A 16,036-nucleotide genomic window follows, 5' to 3' on the forward strand; every position below is an offset into this window, starting at 1 on the left:
CTAAGAATGGACATATGACCCTAGCCTGGCCAGTCAGAGACAACAGTGACTTGAGCAGACATGTGACCCAGTGCTGCCAAGGAGAACCAGCTCTGAAACTACTGCTGCAACTACTGGGGAACTGGTACATTCTCTCCATTGAGGATGTTAGGTTTGGGGGATGTGAGGCTGGAGCTGCAACTCTCTGCTACCTCATGAAGAGACTCTGCCTGGGAACGAAGCCAACTCAGAGGAAATAAAACTACATCTGACAACTCGATGTAGTCATGCCTTAAGTCCCTGAACTCTTCAATTAACATGGCCCAGTAAATTGTTTTGTTTTTCCAGGTTGAACTGGGTTTCCTTCCCTCACAAATACCTCCTTCTGCTGCTGAGTACTATCAACAATAGCCCTCCTTCAAGTGCGAATAACAAAACTGTCTTCTCTACTATGCAAAGGCCTTTGGGTTCTGGCCCCAGCTTTCTCCCTCCCATTTCCCCCAAGTCCCACCTTACACACTTTCTTTATACCTCACCCACCACATATTTGGACCTCTCCAAATGCCCCCAAACTATCTGGGTCCAGTTCACAACCTCTCTCCAAGATCCAGACCATCCTCAGAGATTACCTAGTGTCTGCAGTGTATCCAGGCCTGGGGACTGGTTAGCAACATTCTTTGAATTTTTCTGCCTTATTCCTGGATGGAGGGGGTCGTGCTTGGAATGACGGGGCTTTACAGAGCATTGCTGGGGGCACATTTCTTGAAGGGGAAGCACAGTCTGCTTCTGCTGCCCCACCAACAGTGCTTCAGGCCAGGAGTGAGAATTTATTTTAATATACTAGCCAAGTCCCTTGTTCCCTCTGGCCTCAGTTTCCTCATCACTAAAGAAGGTAGGGTGTGCTGGATTACATGTTTCTAAGAGAAACATTCAAGAACACAGGGTCCTTACCTCCCAGTGCTCCCCTGAGGCCTGGCAGAGCTGAGAATAACCTTCAGCCATGACAGAGGCCCTGGAGAGCAGAGGAAGACCCTCAGGAGGGGACCCTCCTCCTGCCACCCCTCTCCCCATTCTACCCCCATCCTACCCTGACTCACTTGCCATACAGCCCTCCCCCAGGAGGTAAATCCGGGATGTCCTCTGAGGCCACCCAGAGTCTTGAAAACCGTGTTCAATCTGGGAGGCTCCTAGGCAGAGGAACACAGTTCTGAGAAGGAGGCAAGAGTTACTCGGGTGCCCTGCTTGTCGACTACCCTTCCCGCTGAGCTCCTAAAGCTTGCCTACCGGCGACCCTGCAGCCCAGAGCTACGTCCAGTGCTTGCTCCTTCCAGATTGCCTCCTCACAAGGCCTTGGGGCCCCCGAGAAACAGACCGGGACCAGGTCATGTTGTCCAGGCTGCCTTAGAGAAGGTGGAGAAAGGAGAGCCTGGTTGAATGCCCCAGCACAAGGCTCCATGCCCTTGGAAGCTGAGCTCCCCAACAATCCCGGTGTTCTTTTGCTCCTTTCCCTAATTGGGTTTTGTCCATTTCTCTCAAGTCCTGCCCATCTGCCAGTCTAAACCAATCCCTCTCACTAGGACCAATCCCTTAGATGACTCCCCTTCACTTCTCACCCTGCTCTCAGAGAACCACGCCCCTTCTCCAAAGCCCCTCCCACTCTGCTGTTTAGCTGCTCCTGCTTCTGGTACTAATTATACCTCAGGGCCCACTCCTGTGTCCCAGAGCCTATCCTTGCCCTTTCTCTTAAATCCCTCCCACTTATCTAACACTTCACTTTGCCATCTTGCCGCAAGGCCTCCATCAGGCTCCACCCTCTCCGTATTTTGGCCCCTCCCCATTTCATCAGGCCACGCCCTTTTCGTGGAGCCCCAACCTCTCCTCTAGTTTTACTCTAGCCTTTGATTAAAATTCCTGCCTCCTAAATCCCTTAAGTTCGTCCCCTCAGTGGTCCCAAGCCCTGCCCCCAGGACCTTGCACAGACACGTGTTCAACAGCTGAGCGCAGAGAAGTTCTGGGGCAAGGCCCAAGCAGAGGCGTGATGCCACCAGTCCCACCAGGTCCACTCCAGACTTCGCGTCCCACACGCCATCCTTGGCCCGCCGTTCCAGGACGGTCACCTCAGGCTCCGCGGAAAAGAGCTGCAGCTCAGGGGGCCTTTCAGGAGCCTTTTTGTAGGCAGTCTCCCTGTGCTCTCAACACTGCCAGAGAGCCCTCCAGGCGCCGGCGGCAGATGCTGCCGCCCAAGTCATGGATGCGCTCGCGTTTCGGAGGCCCGAGGGGCCTACGGTCCTCGGGGCTGAACGCCACAGCGCCTAGTACAGAAAGCTCGGGAAGATGAGCAACGCCACCGCGGTGGAGCCGCCCGGCTCGAGGTGGGGCCAGAGCGAGCGGAGGCGTGCGTCTGCACTCAGAAAGGCGAGGCGAAGCGCCCGGCACACGCCCTGCGGCTCACCAGGAGCTGGGCCCAACACCTCCAGCACGTGGCCCGGCAGGTGGCGCGCGCCAAAGAGGGAGGCTCGCGCCCCACCGTGGCCTTCGAGGACAGCGGAGAAAGCCCATCTCGGGGGGCAGCCCAGGTAGCGCGAGCCAAGCGTAATGTGCGTGCGCCAGCCCTGCGCAGCGCTCGCCGGGAAGCGCTGGCCGCACCCCCGGTGCGGCCTCTGGGCACAACGTGGTGCGTCCAGGAGGGACCGAGGCCCGTAGGGAGCTCTGCGTCCCTCCTCTTTCTCCTCCTCCTCCGCCTCCTCTTCCTTACGAGCTGGCCAGAGAAGACACTCTAGCAGACGGGCAAGGCCCACCACCTTTGGCCCTAGGATCAGGAAATGTCCACCTCTGCACCTGCCTCTCCCTCTACTGTGAGATTTTAAACCACCGAAATCTCCTTCCTATGCCCTTGCCTTGCACTCAAGTCAAGTCACTAGAAGAGATTGGACTCCTGTGTCTCCTCTCTCCTGCTCTTTCAAAGAGAGTTTTGGGATCAGGGTCAGGGAAAAATAATAGTAGCAAACTAGCGTTTACCACTATTTTACATCCTCATCTCCTACTTACCGAAGGAGAAACTGAGTCACAGAACAAGCAAGGACACGAACTCTATAATCCGTGTTCTCAACCCTACACTCTTGGCTTCCAGTCCCCAGCCCGGCTAGGTCCAAGCTCCGCCCACTTCAGTGGTCCCGCCCCCGTTTTCAAAATCTTTCAATCCGTTATTTTTTTGGTTCAACCCCTCCCCTCTGGGTCTCGCCCCCCTTCCCTGCATCTTCTTTTCCAGATCCCGCCCACCCATTCAAGTCTACAGCCTCAACTTCTTATAATGTTCCCAGTCTGGCCTCGCCTCTAGCTCCTGTCTGATTAGCCCCGCCCAACTGTCTGATACGTAATTCTAAATTGGTTTAAGCTCCACCCACGTCTGAGCTCCTCCCCTTGTCTCAATACTTTCTAGGTCCTTTCTTCCCGCCCCTCTTTCCACTCCCTCTGAGAATCTAGACTTAGATCCCACCTCAGAGAAGTAGAATCTTTATATCCTCTCCTCAATACCTCCTCTAGCCCCAATCCACTCTGAGGTCCACGCCCCCATCCTCTCCGCCTGGGCACCTTCACCATTCTCTCCCAGAGGTCTTCACCTTACCCTGAGCTTCACCCTACTCTCCTTCTGACAGCCTTCCAAGCCTTCTCAGCCCCTTAGCCTACTCTTCTAGCCCCGCCCCTCTGGTAGAAAAGCCACGCCCCTCAACGCGAGCCCCAGGGTGTTTCCCCGCCCCCTGCCCTCCCTCAGGTTCCGCCCCGCTTTCCTCTGTCCCCGCCCCCAGCTTCGCGCTGCAGTGCCTTCCCCACCGCGGCCCCGCCCGCCCCCTCCAAGCCGAACTGAGGACGGCGGCGGCGGCGGCGACTGCTGCTGGAACAGACCAGGAGGAGGAGGCGGCGAGGATGGCGGCAGCGTCGTGGGCGCGGCGGAGATGAGTGCTCGCGGCCCCAGGCCCAGGGCGGCGTGGCCGGAGTGGGCGGGGGTCCCGATGCAGGCCCAAGGGGGGCCATGGGGCAGGTCCTGCCGGTCTTCGCCCACTGCAGTGAGTAGGGGGAGACTCAGGCCTGGTGTGGGTCTCAGAGGCCCGGTTAGGCTCCTCCCCGGAATCCTCTCGTCCCGCGGTGTGAGAGCCGGGATGGGGGAGGAGGCAGAGGAGACAAAGAAAGCTCTCCCCTCCCCCCCGCGTTCTAGCGGCGACGGGGGCGACCTGACCCGAAGGACCTGAGTGAGACCGGGCGGAGTTGGGGGGCACTGAGATAGCTGGCGTGGGGGCGCGCTGGGAGCTGGGATGTGCGGCAGGCCCCGCCGGGGGATGAGGACACGCGGGGAGCTGTCCCCTCGCCCTGGTGCTGGCCGCAGCCGGCGGGGAGGGCAGTTGAATGGAGGGGTAGAGCCATGGTGGAGAAGAGGAGTCTGATACCCCCATCACCCACCTTCGCATCCCACCTCTATTTTCTGCCCTGACTCACAGGCAGCCTAGACCTCGCCCAAAATGTCCAACCTTCTGTCCCTGGGAAACAGCCATCCCTGGGTTGGAGCCAAGACTCCTGGCTCCTTAGTGGGCTTTACCACTGATTATTAGTAATCCTGGAGGAGACCCACTCTATTCAGGGCCTCTGACTCCCAGCCTCCGATTCTCCAGCTGAGGAAATGAGGTAGGGGTGTGGGGCGTCAGATTTCAATTTCCAAACGGTGTTGAGCATCTCTGCTAGGCAAAGCCCAAAGCTAGCTCTGAGGGGCTAGATTCTACAATTGGGAACGCTGTGTCTAATCCTCGCGATCTCTGACCCCAGGGCTCTAAGAATCCTTGCCTAACATTCTCTGCCCCACACTCCCATGGTTCTGACAGCTGGGGATTTCAACACTTTCAGATCTAGCCACTTGCATATCTGGGGAGTCCAGATGCCAAATTTCTAAAAATTGTTATTTCAACATTTTAGAGTACCATCTCAACATTCTAAGATACTGTCCTTACCTCAGCTTACAAAGGATGACCCTACATGATCTCCACCCACTTTATCTCTCTTTCCTCATCTCCCACCCCCTTCCCCTCAGTCACTCAGCTCCAGTCACACCTTCACACCTTTCTGTTCCACAATGTTCCAAACAGTGCCTGCCTCATGGCCTTTACACTGAGCTTTTCCGTCTGCCTGGAAGACTCTTCTCTATATATCTGCATGGATTCCTCACTTCATTCAGGTCTCTGTTCAAATGTCACCTTATCAGAGAAGTCTTTCTGACCACCCTGTCTGAAATAACACCCTCTCACTTTCTCTTCCCTTACCCTGCTTTATTTTTCTCCATATGTTTAGCACCCAACACCATATATTTGTTTATTATCTCCCTCAGAGAGTGTAAGCTCTATGAGGGCGGGGATTTTTGTCTGTTTTGTTCGCAGTTGTATCCTCAGGGTCTAAAACAGTGCCTGGTACATAGGCTCGATAAATGGTTGTTAAAAGAATGAACAGAAACCTAAAAAATCCTAATTTGAAGAGTCTAAGATTAAGGTTCTTGGATTTGAACTTCTAAGATAAAGCAGTGACATTCTAAGATTCCTTAATTCGGACCATCCAAGTTCCCAGGACTGGCACACTTCAGTGTCTCTAACAGGAAGCTTCTAAGAATCTTCGATTCTTTCCCTCTCGCAGAAGAAGCTCCCTCTACAGCCTCCTCTACCCCTGACTCCACGGAAGGTAAGTGGAGGGCAAGGATGTGAGAGTGAGACTTGAAGGGGGCTCACAGCTAGGTAGGGGGTTTGAGGAGAGTGCGTCAGGGTCCTGCTTGGAGGAGCTAATGCCCTCCTTTGCTCACTAAAGGAGGAAACGACGACTCGGATTTTCGGGAGCTGCATACAGCCCGGGAATTCTCGGAGGACGACGAGGAAGAAACCACGTCCCAGGACTGGAGCACCCCCCGGGAGCTCACCTTCTCCTACATCGCCTTTGACGGCGGCGTGGTGGGCGCCGGGGCGCGCCGGGATTCAGCTGCACGCCGCCCCCGGCCCCAGGGCCGTTCTGTCTCGGAACCGCGAGATCTGCCCCCGCAACCTGGCTTGGGCGACAGTTTGGAGAGCATCCCCAGCTTGAGCCAGTCCCCGGAGCCCCGGCGCCGCGGTGACCCTGACACTGCCCCTCGGGCTGAGCGTCCACTGGAGGACCTGGGGCTCCAGCTAGACCAGCTGGGCTGGGCGGCCCCGGGAGCCGGGGAGCCGGAGGACTCTGCCACCAGTAGTTCCACCCCGCTGGAAGACGAGGAGCCCAACGGATCAGAGGCTAGGAAAGGTGAGATGTCCGAGGTACTGGGACCAAAGTCACCAGGGGTGGGTGGTCTCTTTGCAGAGCACCTCCAAGATGAAATCTCACTGCCTTATCTCTCTAATGCACCAGAACTGGACCTACAACTCGGACTCGCTCAGCCCTCCCAGCCCGAAGTCTTGACTGCACAGCCCACTCCTGGCTTTGGGACCCCCCAGACTCATACTCCAACCCCACCTGAATCCCGGGATTCGAACTCTTGGCCTGATGAGCCCTCGCTGGACGAGAAAGAAGAAGAGCCGTGGCGGCAGCTGGAGCGGGAGCCAATCACGGGGCAGTGCCTCGTTAGCACGGACCAATCAGAATTCACATTGGAACTACACCTTCTAGGTAAACTGCTTGAGTGAAGATGCTCTTTTGGACCACAGCAAGGGTGGGAGGATTGCCAATTTAAAGGGACCAACCAACCTTGCCAAGGAACAAGGAGAATGGAGAAGGGAGGAGGTATTGCTGTTGGCTAGACATAAATTCCACCCTTTAAAAAATGTTCCCCATAATCTAAATTGCCCTTGGCTCTTTTTATATACTAGTCCCCCCCCACCCCCACCCCCTCGCCACATGAGAAGTTAGCTCCCCTGCGAGCATTAGGATTGGCTGATTGCTAAAAATCTATCCCTCTTTTGGAGTCCTCCCCCTAGAGACTGATTTTGGACAGGCCAAATCCCTGAAGAAATAAGGTTCTCTTCTGGATGTGGCCCTGGGACATTTATAAGTAAACTCTACGCCTTTTAAAAACTCTCCTCTTCCTTGACCGCATCAATTAACCGGTGACAAATAGACCCCGCCTTACTTTAAAATACTCTCAGCCTTCACGAACGGCCAAGGGTTGGTTATAGGCATCACTGCTTTTGGCTGTTTACAAAGAGAGCCACCCCTTTTTGGAAGTGACCCCACCTCTATGGAGAGCCATTGGCTGGGTACAAAGGGGCCCGCCCCGCTACTCCCTCCCTCCGGGTTCCACTGAAGTGGGCGAAATCCCCGAGAAGCAGCGGTGTCCGCAGCCTCTCACTCGGAGCAGAGATGGGGAGTAAAGGTGGGATTGCGGGGCGGGCTGGAACGGGAGCTGGGGGACAGCGGAAAGGGAACCAGATTCGTTATCTCTCTGGGGGGGGATGTTTCATATGGGTCCCAGATTCCCTAGAGCTGCAGATTGGGGTTGGGGGCTTTGGGGGTGTCTAGGGAGGGCGTGGAGGGAGCGTGGGGTGCCCTCTCCCCCCAGGATGGGGCTTTGGGGCCTAAGAGCAGGGAGGCCCCTCCCCCATCTTCAGGCCCAGGCGGTGCTGTCACTCAGGAGCAGGACGCGCCAGCACAGCTGCAGGCGAGGCCCCCTCCCCCCAGCGTGCCTAAACTTAGCCCCCGCCTCAGGCGACCCGGCCCCTCCCCCACCCTCTGGCGCGTGCCTCGGGGAGCCTGCAGGGCAGGGCCCTGCGCTTTGGGGTGGAGGGGAGGCCTGCCCTAGTTAGAGGTAGATGGGAAAGTGTATATAGGGAAGATACAGACGTGAGGGAAGTCAGACTCTGTAGAGGACCGGTCGGGATGGGTTAGAGTTTGGAGAGGGTCTGGAAAGAAATGGAAGGGTACTACTGGCCTGGTTCAGGGTTCAGATGGGTGCGGATTATTGGGAGGGCTATTAAAGTTTAGATGGATGAGATGAAATGCTGGAATGGGAAGGTCACTAATCAGGGCTCGGTTTGGGCTTGGGAGGTGAGTTTAGGGTCTCAGAAAAGGATTAGAAATTTGAATTAGGGCTTAAGAAGGAGGATGGTGTTATTAACACATTTAGTACTGAGAAAAATGTGTTGGTAGGGGTATCAAGGAGATACCACTTCACACCTGTCAGATTGGCCAAAAATAAAATGAACAATAACACCCATTGCTGGGCAGGATGCTGGGAAAAGATCACCACCTTCACTTTGCACATGGAAATAAACATTGTTAGTCTTGCTAGTAAGCATTCTGGGAATATTTATGACATTCCACCCCTGGAATTCTATCTCAGAAATAGAACCTCCAGGAGGTAAGAATATATGTAGAAGGCTGATGCTTGTGGCACTGTTGGGGAAAAGAGAGTAGGAAACAAAGTGAATGGCTCAACAATAGATACACAGTTGAATAAAATGAATGATGGTGTAGCCACACTACAGAATATCATGGTGCCCTTAAAAAGAATGAATTAAGAGCTATTCCTGATGACTAGCAGGGAATTCTAGGAGGGAAAGTAGAGTGAGATATGCGTGATGTAGAAAAGTGTATCTATGATTCCATTTTTCATAAATAATGACCAAAAAGTGTGTCCACACGTAATCTATGGGTAAGGGTTAAGATTAAGGGAACTTGCTAGATGCTTAACTTGAGTTTTCTAGTTAGAGGAGAGGGGAAGCAAACACAGAATAAAAGAAGACACTAAAATTTTGGAGATCAGGTAAAGGCTGAGAGGTGTGTCATGGGGTCATGGTTCAGCCCTGAGACAGGAAATGGGAGGTCAAGAGGTCAGCCAGGCCAGGTCCAAACCCCAGCCTGATCGCCTGCCTCCTCCACAGTGGTGGACCTGCTGTACTGGAAGGACACAAGGACATCAGGAGTGATCTTCACAGGCCTCATGGTCTCCCTGCTGTGCCTCCTGCACTTTAGCATCGTGTCTGTGGCAGCCCATGTCGCCCTGTTGCTGCTCTGTGGCACCATCTCTCTCAGGGTTTACCGAAAAGTGCTGCATGCTGTGCACCGGGGGGACGGTGCCAACCCCTTTCAGTGAGAACCCAGGCCCCTAACCATGACTCTGTCGAGATGCTAGTGCTGACCCTAAGTCATGATCCTGGCCCCGACCCATCCTATTTCTCTTTCTGACTCCAACCCGATCCCAATCCTGACTATAAACTGCTCTCTGATGCTTCACTTCCAGCCCTAACCTCTGATCCTAACCTCTTACCCTTAATCCTTGATCCCATCGACTGACCCTGACCTTGACCTTAACCCTCTACATCTGGCCTTCGCCCAACCCCCATTTATTGCCCTCATCCCAGCCATACCCCTTAGCCTGGGCCCCATCCACCCACTGAGTCACCTCACATCTTTTTGTCCTCTCAGGGCCTACTTGGATGTGGACCTGACCCTGACTCGGGAACAGACAGAACGTTTGTCCCAGCAGATTGCCTCTCAAGTGGTCTCTGCAGCTACCCAGCTGCGGCATTTCTTCCTGGTAGAAGACCTCGTGGACTCCCTCAAGGTGCCCTGAATCCCCCACTCCTTCCTGGGTTCCCAACATTCACCTTCCTGCCCCTGGGGGTAGGACGGTCATTTCTGGGTAAGTTCACAGCCTGGGGAATGCCCTGTAGGCTCTGCTGACCTTGACCCTCACCCCCAGCTGGCCCTTCTATTCTACATCTTGACCTTCGTGGGTGCCGTCTTCAATGGTTTGACTCTTCTCATTCTGGGTGAGCTGGGAAGACTGCGGAGGGTTGGGTGAGGAGGTGGGTCATCGGGGTTGGTGGTGGACGGGGCTCTAAATGGAACTGTTAATCTCTTGGGAGAACCTTGATCCCTGTCTCTGTGCTCACAGGAGTGATTGGTTTATTCACCGTCCCCTTGCTGTATCGGCAGCACCAGGTGAGTATGACAGGGCCTCAGTTGGCAGTATTTCAGCCAAACATGGGTGGCCTACCCTCTACAGTCAGGGTCCCATTGATGGATGTCCCAGCCAGAGACAGAAGCACCAACTGGTGTTTCCACTCCTGAAAGAGTCAGGGTCTGACTGACATATGTCCCAGCCAGGCACAGGTGGTCTGGCTGCTGCCTCCACCTCAATGCAGCTAGAGTGTAACTAATATGTTTCAACAGCCAGAGACAGGCTGTTTGATTGGTGTCCCGTGACAGAGCCAGGATCTGACTGCCATGCCCCAACCCAAGGCAGGTGGACTAACTGATGCTTCTCCCTGACAGTGGATCCAAGGTCTGACAGACATGTACTAGCTATAGAGAGTCAGTCTGACTGATGTTGTCTTTCCCTGACATAGCCTGAAATGGAACAACACTCATCCTAGCCAGAAACAGGCAGACAGATGAATGCCTTCTCCCCCTATACCACCGGAAACTGATAAACACATATTCCTGTTACAGACAGACACATGGACAGACTGATGCCATCTATCCTTACACATAGTCTGGGTCTGATGGACACTATCCCAGCCAAACAAGTGAACTGACTGAAACTGCCAGAGACTGGCATCTCAGTGAAAATCAGGTGGATGACTATTGCCCAAAACACTGACAGAAATGTCAAGTGACATATATCCTATCCAGAGACAGACAGATGGACTGATGTTCCCTTTTCCAGTACAGCCGAGAACCAAATGATACATGTCCCTGCCAGAGAGATAGTCCTAACTTCCTCACATGCTCAAAGTCAACTAACACTGAATTAAACTAATATTTAAATCAATGACAGCCAACACTAATGGCCTCCACCCTCACCACACCCCTAAACACACACACACACACACACACCACTCAAAGATTAACAGTCATGCCCAGGACACAGACTCACCAGCAAATTATTGTGTGTCTACCTGACATCATTCCCCACACAGAGCATGGCCCGAATGACACTGCAACTTGAATTTCTGAGTTCCAAGGGTATTTTATTAGGTTTAAAGTTGAAAGTGAAGTGGTGGGCCACTCCCCCCAACTCCTGATTTGGAGGTTAGGGAGGAAGCAGCCTCCTGAATTAGGCAGAGGAACCCCCTCTAATCTCTCCTTTCACCCCTTCTTGGTCTCCCCAGGCCCAGATCGACCAGTATGTGGGATTGGTGACCAATCAGTTGAGCCACATCAAAGCTAAGTAAGGTCATAGTGTGGCAATGGATGCGATGAGAAAGAGGGAAACTTGGGAACTACCCCCCCACATTCCACCACCATTCTGTCCTTAAATATCCTGAGGCTGAATGCCCCTTTCTCGAAGAAGGGTGCCAAACAATTCCTACGCAGGCCATTAGGTGGAGGGCAGGGGCTGGCTTGGGGCACTCAGCTAGTTCCTCCATCTAGCTTTCCCTTCAGTTTTCAGATACCTACCCTGTCTCTTTCCCCACCTCCTGACTCCACCTGTTTCTCCCTCAGGATTCGAGCTAAGATCCCAGGGACCGGAGCCCTTGCCTCAGCAGCAGCTGCAGTCTCCGGATCCAAAACCAAAGCTGAATGAAAAGGGTGTCTACCTGCGGGACGCCTGCCCCCACCCCTGCAACCCTCTGCCTTCCGCCACCACCCTTCCATTCCCGCCCTCCTCCCGCCTCGGCCTGAGCCATTTCCTGGCGGGTGTCCGGATCACTCACACCAGGGAGTTGGCGCAAATTGCCTGAGCGGCCAGGACTACATTTCCCATGAGGCTCTGCTCTAGGAATCCAGGAAAGACGAGGCACCTTGGCCACGGGGCCTGCTGGGGCTTGTAGTTACCTAGCTAGGGCACCCGCCCTGTACTTACGTGACCCCGCCGCTGGAGGCGCTGTGAGGGGTTGGTGTCTCTGGGACGCCACTAGCCCCAACGCGGGGGCTTTGCATGGGGCCCAGGGGAGGCCTGAGCTTGGATTTACACTGTAATAAAGACTTCTGTGAAAAACCCAAAGCTTCTTGTGCTTCCAGCCCCCTCCAGCTTTCACTTTTCCTCACCGAAAAGCACCTATGTGACATTCAAGGAGGAACCTTCCCCATCTCTGCAGAAGCCCCATCAACCATCTGTTTAGATTATGAAATGATTGAGGGGAGGACGGTAAGAGACTGCCCATACCAGAGCTAACCAAGACTTGGCAGCCCCCTTCAATATTGTGCTCAAGGCAGACATCACTAGTCTATTACTACACTGCCTGCTATGCAGCCATCTCACCAGCGTCCTAGACTCTTGTGTCCAACTGCGTTCTGAATGACTGCCCCCGCAAACACACCCAAACCTCTTACTTGTCTTACCTGATTTCCAACTCAGGGATGTCCTCTCTGCCCACATTGTCACCAGGCCTGAGACCCAGGTCTGGCTCTGGACTTCCATTCCCTCACCCCTACATCTAATCAATAACGAAGCCAGGTCTCTTCTATCTCCCAAACGTCTGTCATCCACCCACTTCTCTCCAATTGCCTTGGGACCATCATGGCCTCTCTGGGCCTCAGGTTCCTAAACTATAAACTGAGGGAGGAACCTGAGGCCCAGAGAGACCATGAGGTCTAAAGATCCACAAACCTGGATTTGAATCCCAGCTTTACTACCTGCCGGCTGTGTGACGTTGAGCGACTTCACCTCTTGAAGCCTGTTTCCTCAAACGGAAAAGTGTCGCTGTAACCATACCTACATGTAAACCTGTTGGCACAGGGCTTCGCATATAATAAAACAGAAGCTGGTATTGTCATCTATAATGTGCTTTCCCAAATCTCAGTCATTCCCTCACGAGCTTTTTGATCATTATATCACCTGTTCAGCTCTTTACCTAATACTTTTCTTTAAATCGGTTTATTAAAAAGAAATAAAACAAATGTCTTTTTAAAGGAAATATTACTTCACCACTAAGGAAGTTGGTATTGCTTGCCAGAAATAGAAGATAACAGTAAAAATAAACACAAAACTATTCATTTAAAATGTTTGTTTGTGCATCACCTAAAATCATCTCACTTGCCTCTAGCATTGCACATCACATTTTAGGAGATAGAGAATGAAATTATACGAGTAATAGTTACAGCCCCAGAATTTGTATATAGGGATTGCCTAGAAGTAGGTATCTAACTAAAAGAAACAGAGCTCAGGGGCTTCTCTTGAACCTGGATTTGCTAAGCAGAGACACTATTTTAAATTTGCAAATTTTAAAAAAAGAGCAAAATTTCCTAAAGATGTTTTTATTCACATTTTCCATAAGACAAAGTGTCCATTTGTCTATATCAAAGAATGAAAGAAGAGGGACTGGTTAGAATTATGGGTCCAGGAATGGCTAAAGCCCCCAAGCCCATCCTTGCCCCCCACAGGCAGGAAACAGGTTATAGACTGACTTAACCTTTATTGAGTGCGTTGCCTGGCCTCATGCCAGACTTTTATACCTATCTGCTCATTACCATTCCTCCAGCGAAGTCAGTTGTACTAGTCTTACTTTCCAGATGGAGAAACAGGTTCAGTAAATGATAGTAATAACATTCTTTCATTCATCCTACAACATTTACTGAGCATCTGCTATGTGCTCAAGCATTGTTTTAGGCACTAGGTACACAGAAATGAACCAAAACATAGGTCCATAGTTTTATGGAACTAATATTCAAGTGGGAGCAGACAGAGAGTAAACAAACAGACATAGAATATGGCAGGTGGTGATCAGGGTGATGGAGAAAAGGCCAGAAGGGTAAGGAGATAGAGTAACAGGACTTGCTATTTTAAACTGGGTGGTCAGGGAAGTCCTTACTAAGTGGTGATATTCGAGCAGAGACCAGAGTGAAGGGAGGCAGTGAGTCATATGAACATGTAAAGGAAAGGAGATTCAGACAAAGGGGACCAGCAAACGCAATGGCCCTGAGAAGGGAGTATGCCTGGTGTGTGTAGCAGAAGACCTTTATGCCGGAAGTCAAGAATATGAGGCGAGGGGAATAGGAGATGGGGTCAGAGGAGTGAAAGGGTCTAGATTATAGGGATTGTAAGGCCGTGGTGAGAGCTCTGATATGGGAGCTATGGAAAAGTTTCATGTCAGGGAATGATATTGTTGTCAAAGGTTCACTGACTTAGGTTATTAAAGGATCACCTTTTTGGTAATAATTATTATGGCACAGGTTCAATTCCTCCGGGGGAGGGAGGCTTTGTGAAGCGGAGCACAGTACTATCCGTTTCTAAGCCTCAGCTTCCCCGGCCATAAAATTCAGGTGCAGAAATGGATGAGCTCTAGTGTCTCAGGTGAATGAAGACAGAATTTCTGTCATCCCCAGCAGCTAGGACAGTGCCTGGGACTCAGTACGCGCTCAATAAACATTTGAACGTGGAGCTCCGTGGTTCGCTGAAATTCCACAGAAGAACAGCAGGTGTCGCACCAGCCCTACAGTTGCCCGCCGAAGCCTCCGTGAATTGGTTACACCAGACTCTAGCAGGAACCCACTCACTCAAATTCGAATTTTTCAGAGAAGGGGCTACCGAAGGCCGAATTATGAGTCTCTTCTCTTAAAACACTGTTTTCTCACTTGGAAAAATGTGACAGCTACAGGCGAGTGGGCCAGGGTCTCAGGAGCCATTTCCCAGAATGCGCGGCGCTATGCAAATAAGACGGTTTCCAAAGCGAAGATGGTTCATGCCATGCGAGACAAATATAACATTTTGGAGAGTTATATGCCATAATAGACGACTGGAAAAATGTAAATATTGAAATGAACAATCTTACACCCGGGCAAGATATAAAACCATAAGTTAAAAAGATATATATTATTGGATTTTATATAGTTGTATGTGGAAAGCCAAGTTCTGCCCGGATGATCCTCAGTGGTCTGGGGTGCAGGCTTCAAACCTGTAGCTGTCTAGCGACAGAGTGGTTCAATTCCACCTTTCGGGCGGCTTCCTTGTTGTGCTTTTTCACCCCCACAAGGGACATTAGAGTGTGTTGACGCCGGCCCCTGAAGAGTTCGCTGCAGTCCTCTGCATCGCAGTTTATCCCCCACCATGCAGGTCTCTTCCTGTGGTTATATCTTTTCCGCGAATATCAAAGACAACGCCTAAAGATGAAGAAAAACTCATCTACACTCTCAGTTCTAGGATATCTGGTTTGAGAACTATGCTGGGTTTCTCCCCTTCACTTACTTATTCATTCAGTCATTTGCTCACTCATGTATTTAATCACACATGTACTTTATTTTTTATTTTTTGTTTGTTTTTTATTAAAGTTTATTGGGGTGACAATTGTTAGTAAAGTTACATAGATTTCAGGTGTACAATTCTGTATCATCTGTAAATCACATTGTGTGTTCACCACGCAGAGTCAATTCTCCTTCCATCACCATATATTTGATCCCCTTGACGCATGTACTTTATTAACCAGTCCAATATGTATTCATTTGTTCATTAATTCATTCACTCATTCAAGTATTTGCTCCGAGCCCGTCTCTGCACTGGGTGGTGCTGGGGACACAGTGGTGACTGGCAATCCCGGCCCTGGCCTCATGGTACTCCCAGTCCAGTGGAGCAGACAAATCATTAATTACACAATTAATTAGAAAGGTGATGACTACTGGAAAGGAAAGTACAGATCATATGAGGCCAATTAATCCTTAAGGAGACCCGAGTTCAGGTAGGGTGTCAGGGTAACATCTGAGCACATACTTGAAGGATGAGAAAGGATTAGCCAGCAGCGGGTGGGGGGTGGGGGTGGCTAAGGGAACATTCCTGGCTGGGGATCAGGGTGACTCAAATAATGTCGATAACTGCACCTTCACTCTGCTCAGCGCTGGCACACACGAGCTCACTGACTCTTCACAAAAGCCCCCTTCTGCAACTGAGGAAACAGGTTCAGAAAGATGAAGTCTCTTGTCCAAGGTCACCCAGCTTTGGTAGGACCTCCAGCCCCAAGCTCTCAGACCTCTGGTCCATGCTGTTTACCAGTGCCCTGGTCTGTCTTTCCCAAGCTAGCTACTCACCAAGTATTGTCTGTTTTACCTCCTGAATGACTTTTGAATACTTCCCCTCCTCTCTCTCTCCCATAGCGCTGGCACTGTTCCAGGCCCCCCTCACTCT

At 51.9% G+C, this 16,036-nt stretch overlaps 1 protein-coding gene and 1 non-coding gene across 4 annotated transcripts; both read left to right on the forward strand.

The window, feature by feature from the left end:
• Window positions 1-3,764: 3,764 nt before the first annotated feature.
• RTN2 (reticulon 2) lies at window positions 3,765-11,920 on the forward strand. Of its 3 annotated transcripts, none has more exons than XM_019754850.2 (10): window positions 3,765-4,043; window positions 5,650-5,694; window positions 5,818-6,282; window positions 6,388-6,645; window positions 8,856-9,063; window positions 9,400-9,538; window positions 9,677-9,746; window positions 9,872-9,918; window positions 11,091-11,149; window positions 11,425-11,920. In XM_019754850.2, the coding sequence occupies exons 1-10, from the start codon at window positions 4,010-4,012 to the stop codon at window positions 11,504-11,506; spliced, it is 1,407 nt and encodes a 468-aa protein (XP_019610409.2). In that variant the 5' UTR covers window positions 3,765-4,009; the 3' UTR covers window positions 11,507-11,920. The 3 variants fall into 3 exon arrangements, with proteins under 3 accessions (XP_019610409.2, XP_019610407.2, XP_074170238.1); XM_019754848.2 differs by lacking the exon at window positions 3,765-4,043 and adding an exon at window positions 5,112-5,200; XM_074314137.1 differs by lacking the exons at window positions 3,765-4,043; window positions 5,650-5,694; window positions 5,818-6,282; window positions 6,388-6,645 and adding an exon at window positions 7,227-7,348.
• Window positions 11,921-14,775: 2,855 nt separating this feature from the next.
• Window positions 14,776-14,862, forward strand: TRNASTOP-UCA (transfer RNA opal suppressor (anticodon UCA)). Its single transcript has one exon. It is a non-coding gene; the product is annotated as a tRNA-Sec (tRNA).
• Window positions 14,863-16,036: the final 1,174 nt, after the last annotated feature.

This window comes from Rhinolophus sinicus, linkage group LG11 (assembly GCF_036562045.2).
Source record: "Rhinolophus sinicus isolate RSC01 linkage group LG11, ASM3656204v1, whole genome shotgun sequence".
Classification (NCBI taxonomy): Eukaryota; Metazoa; Chordata; class Mammalia; order Chiroptera; family Rhinolophidae; genus Rhinolophus; species Rhinolophus sinicus.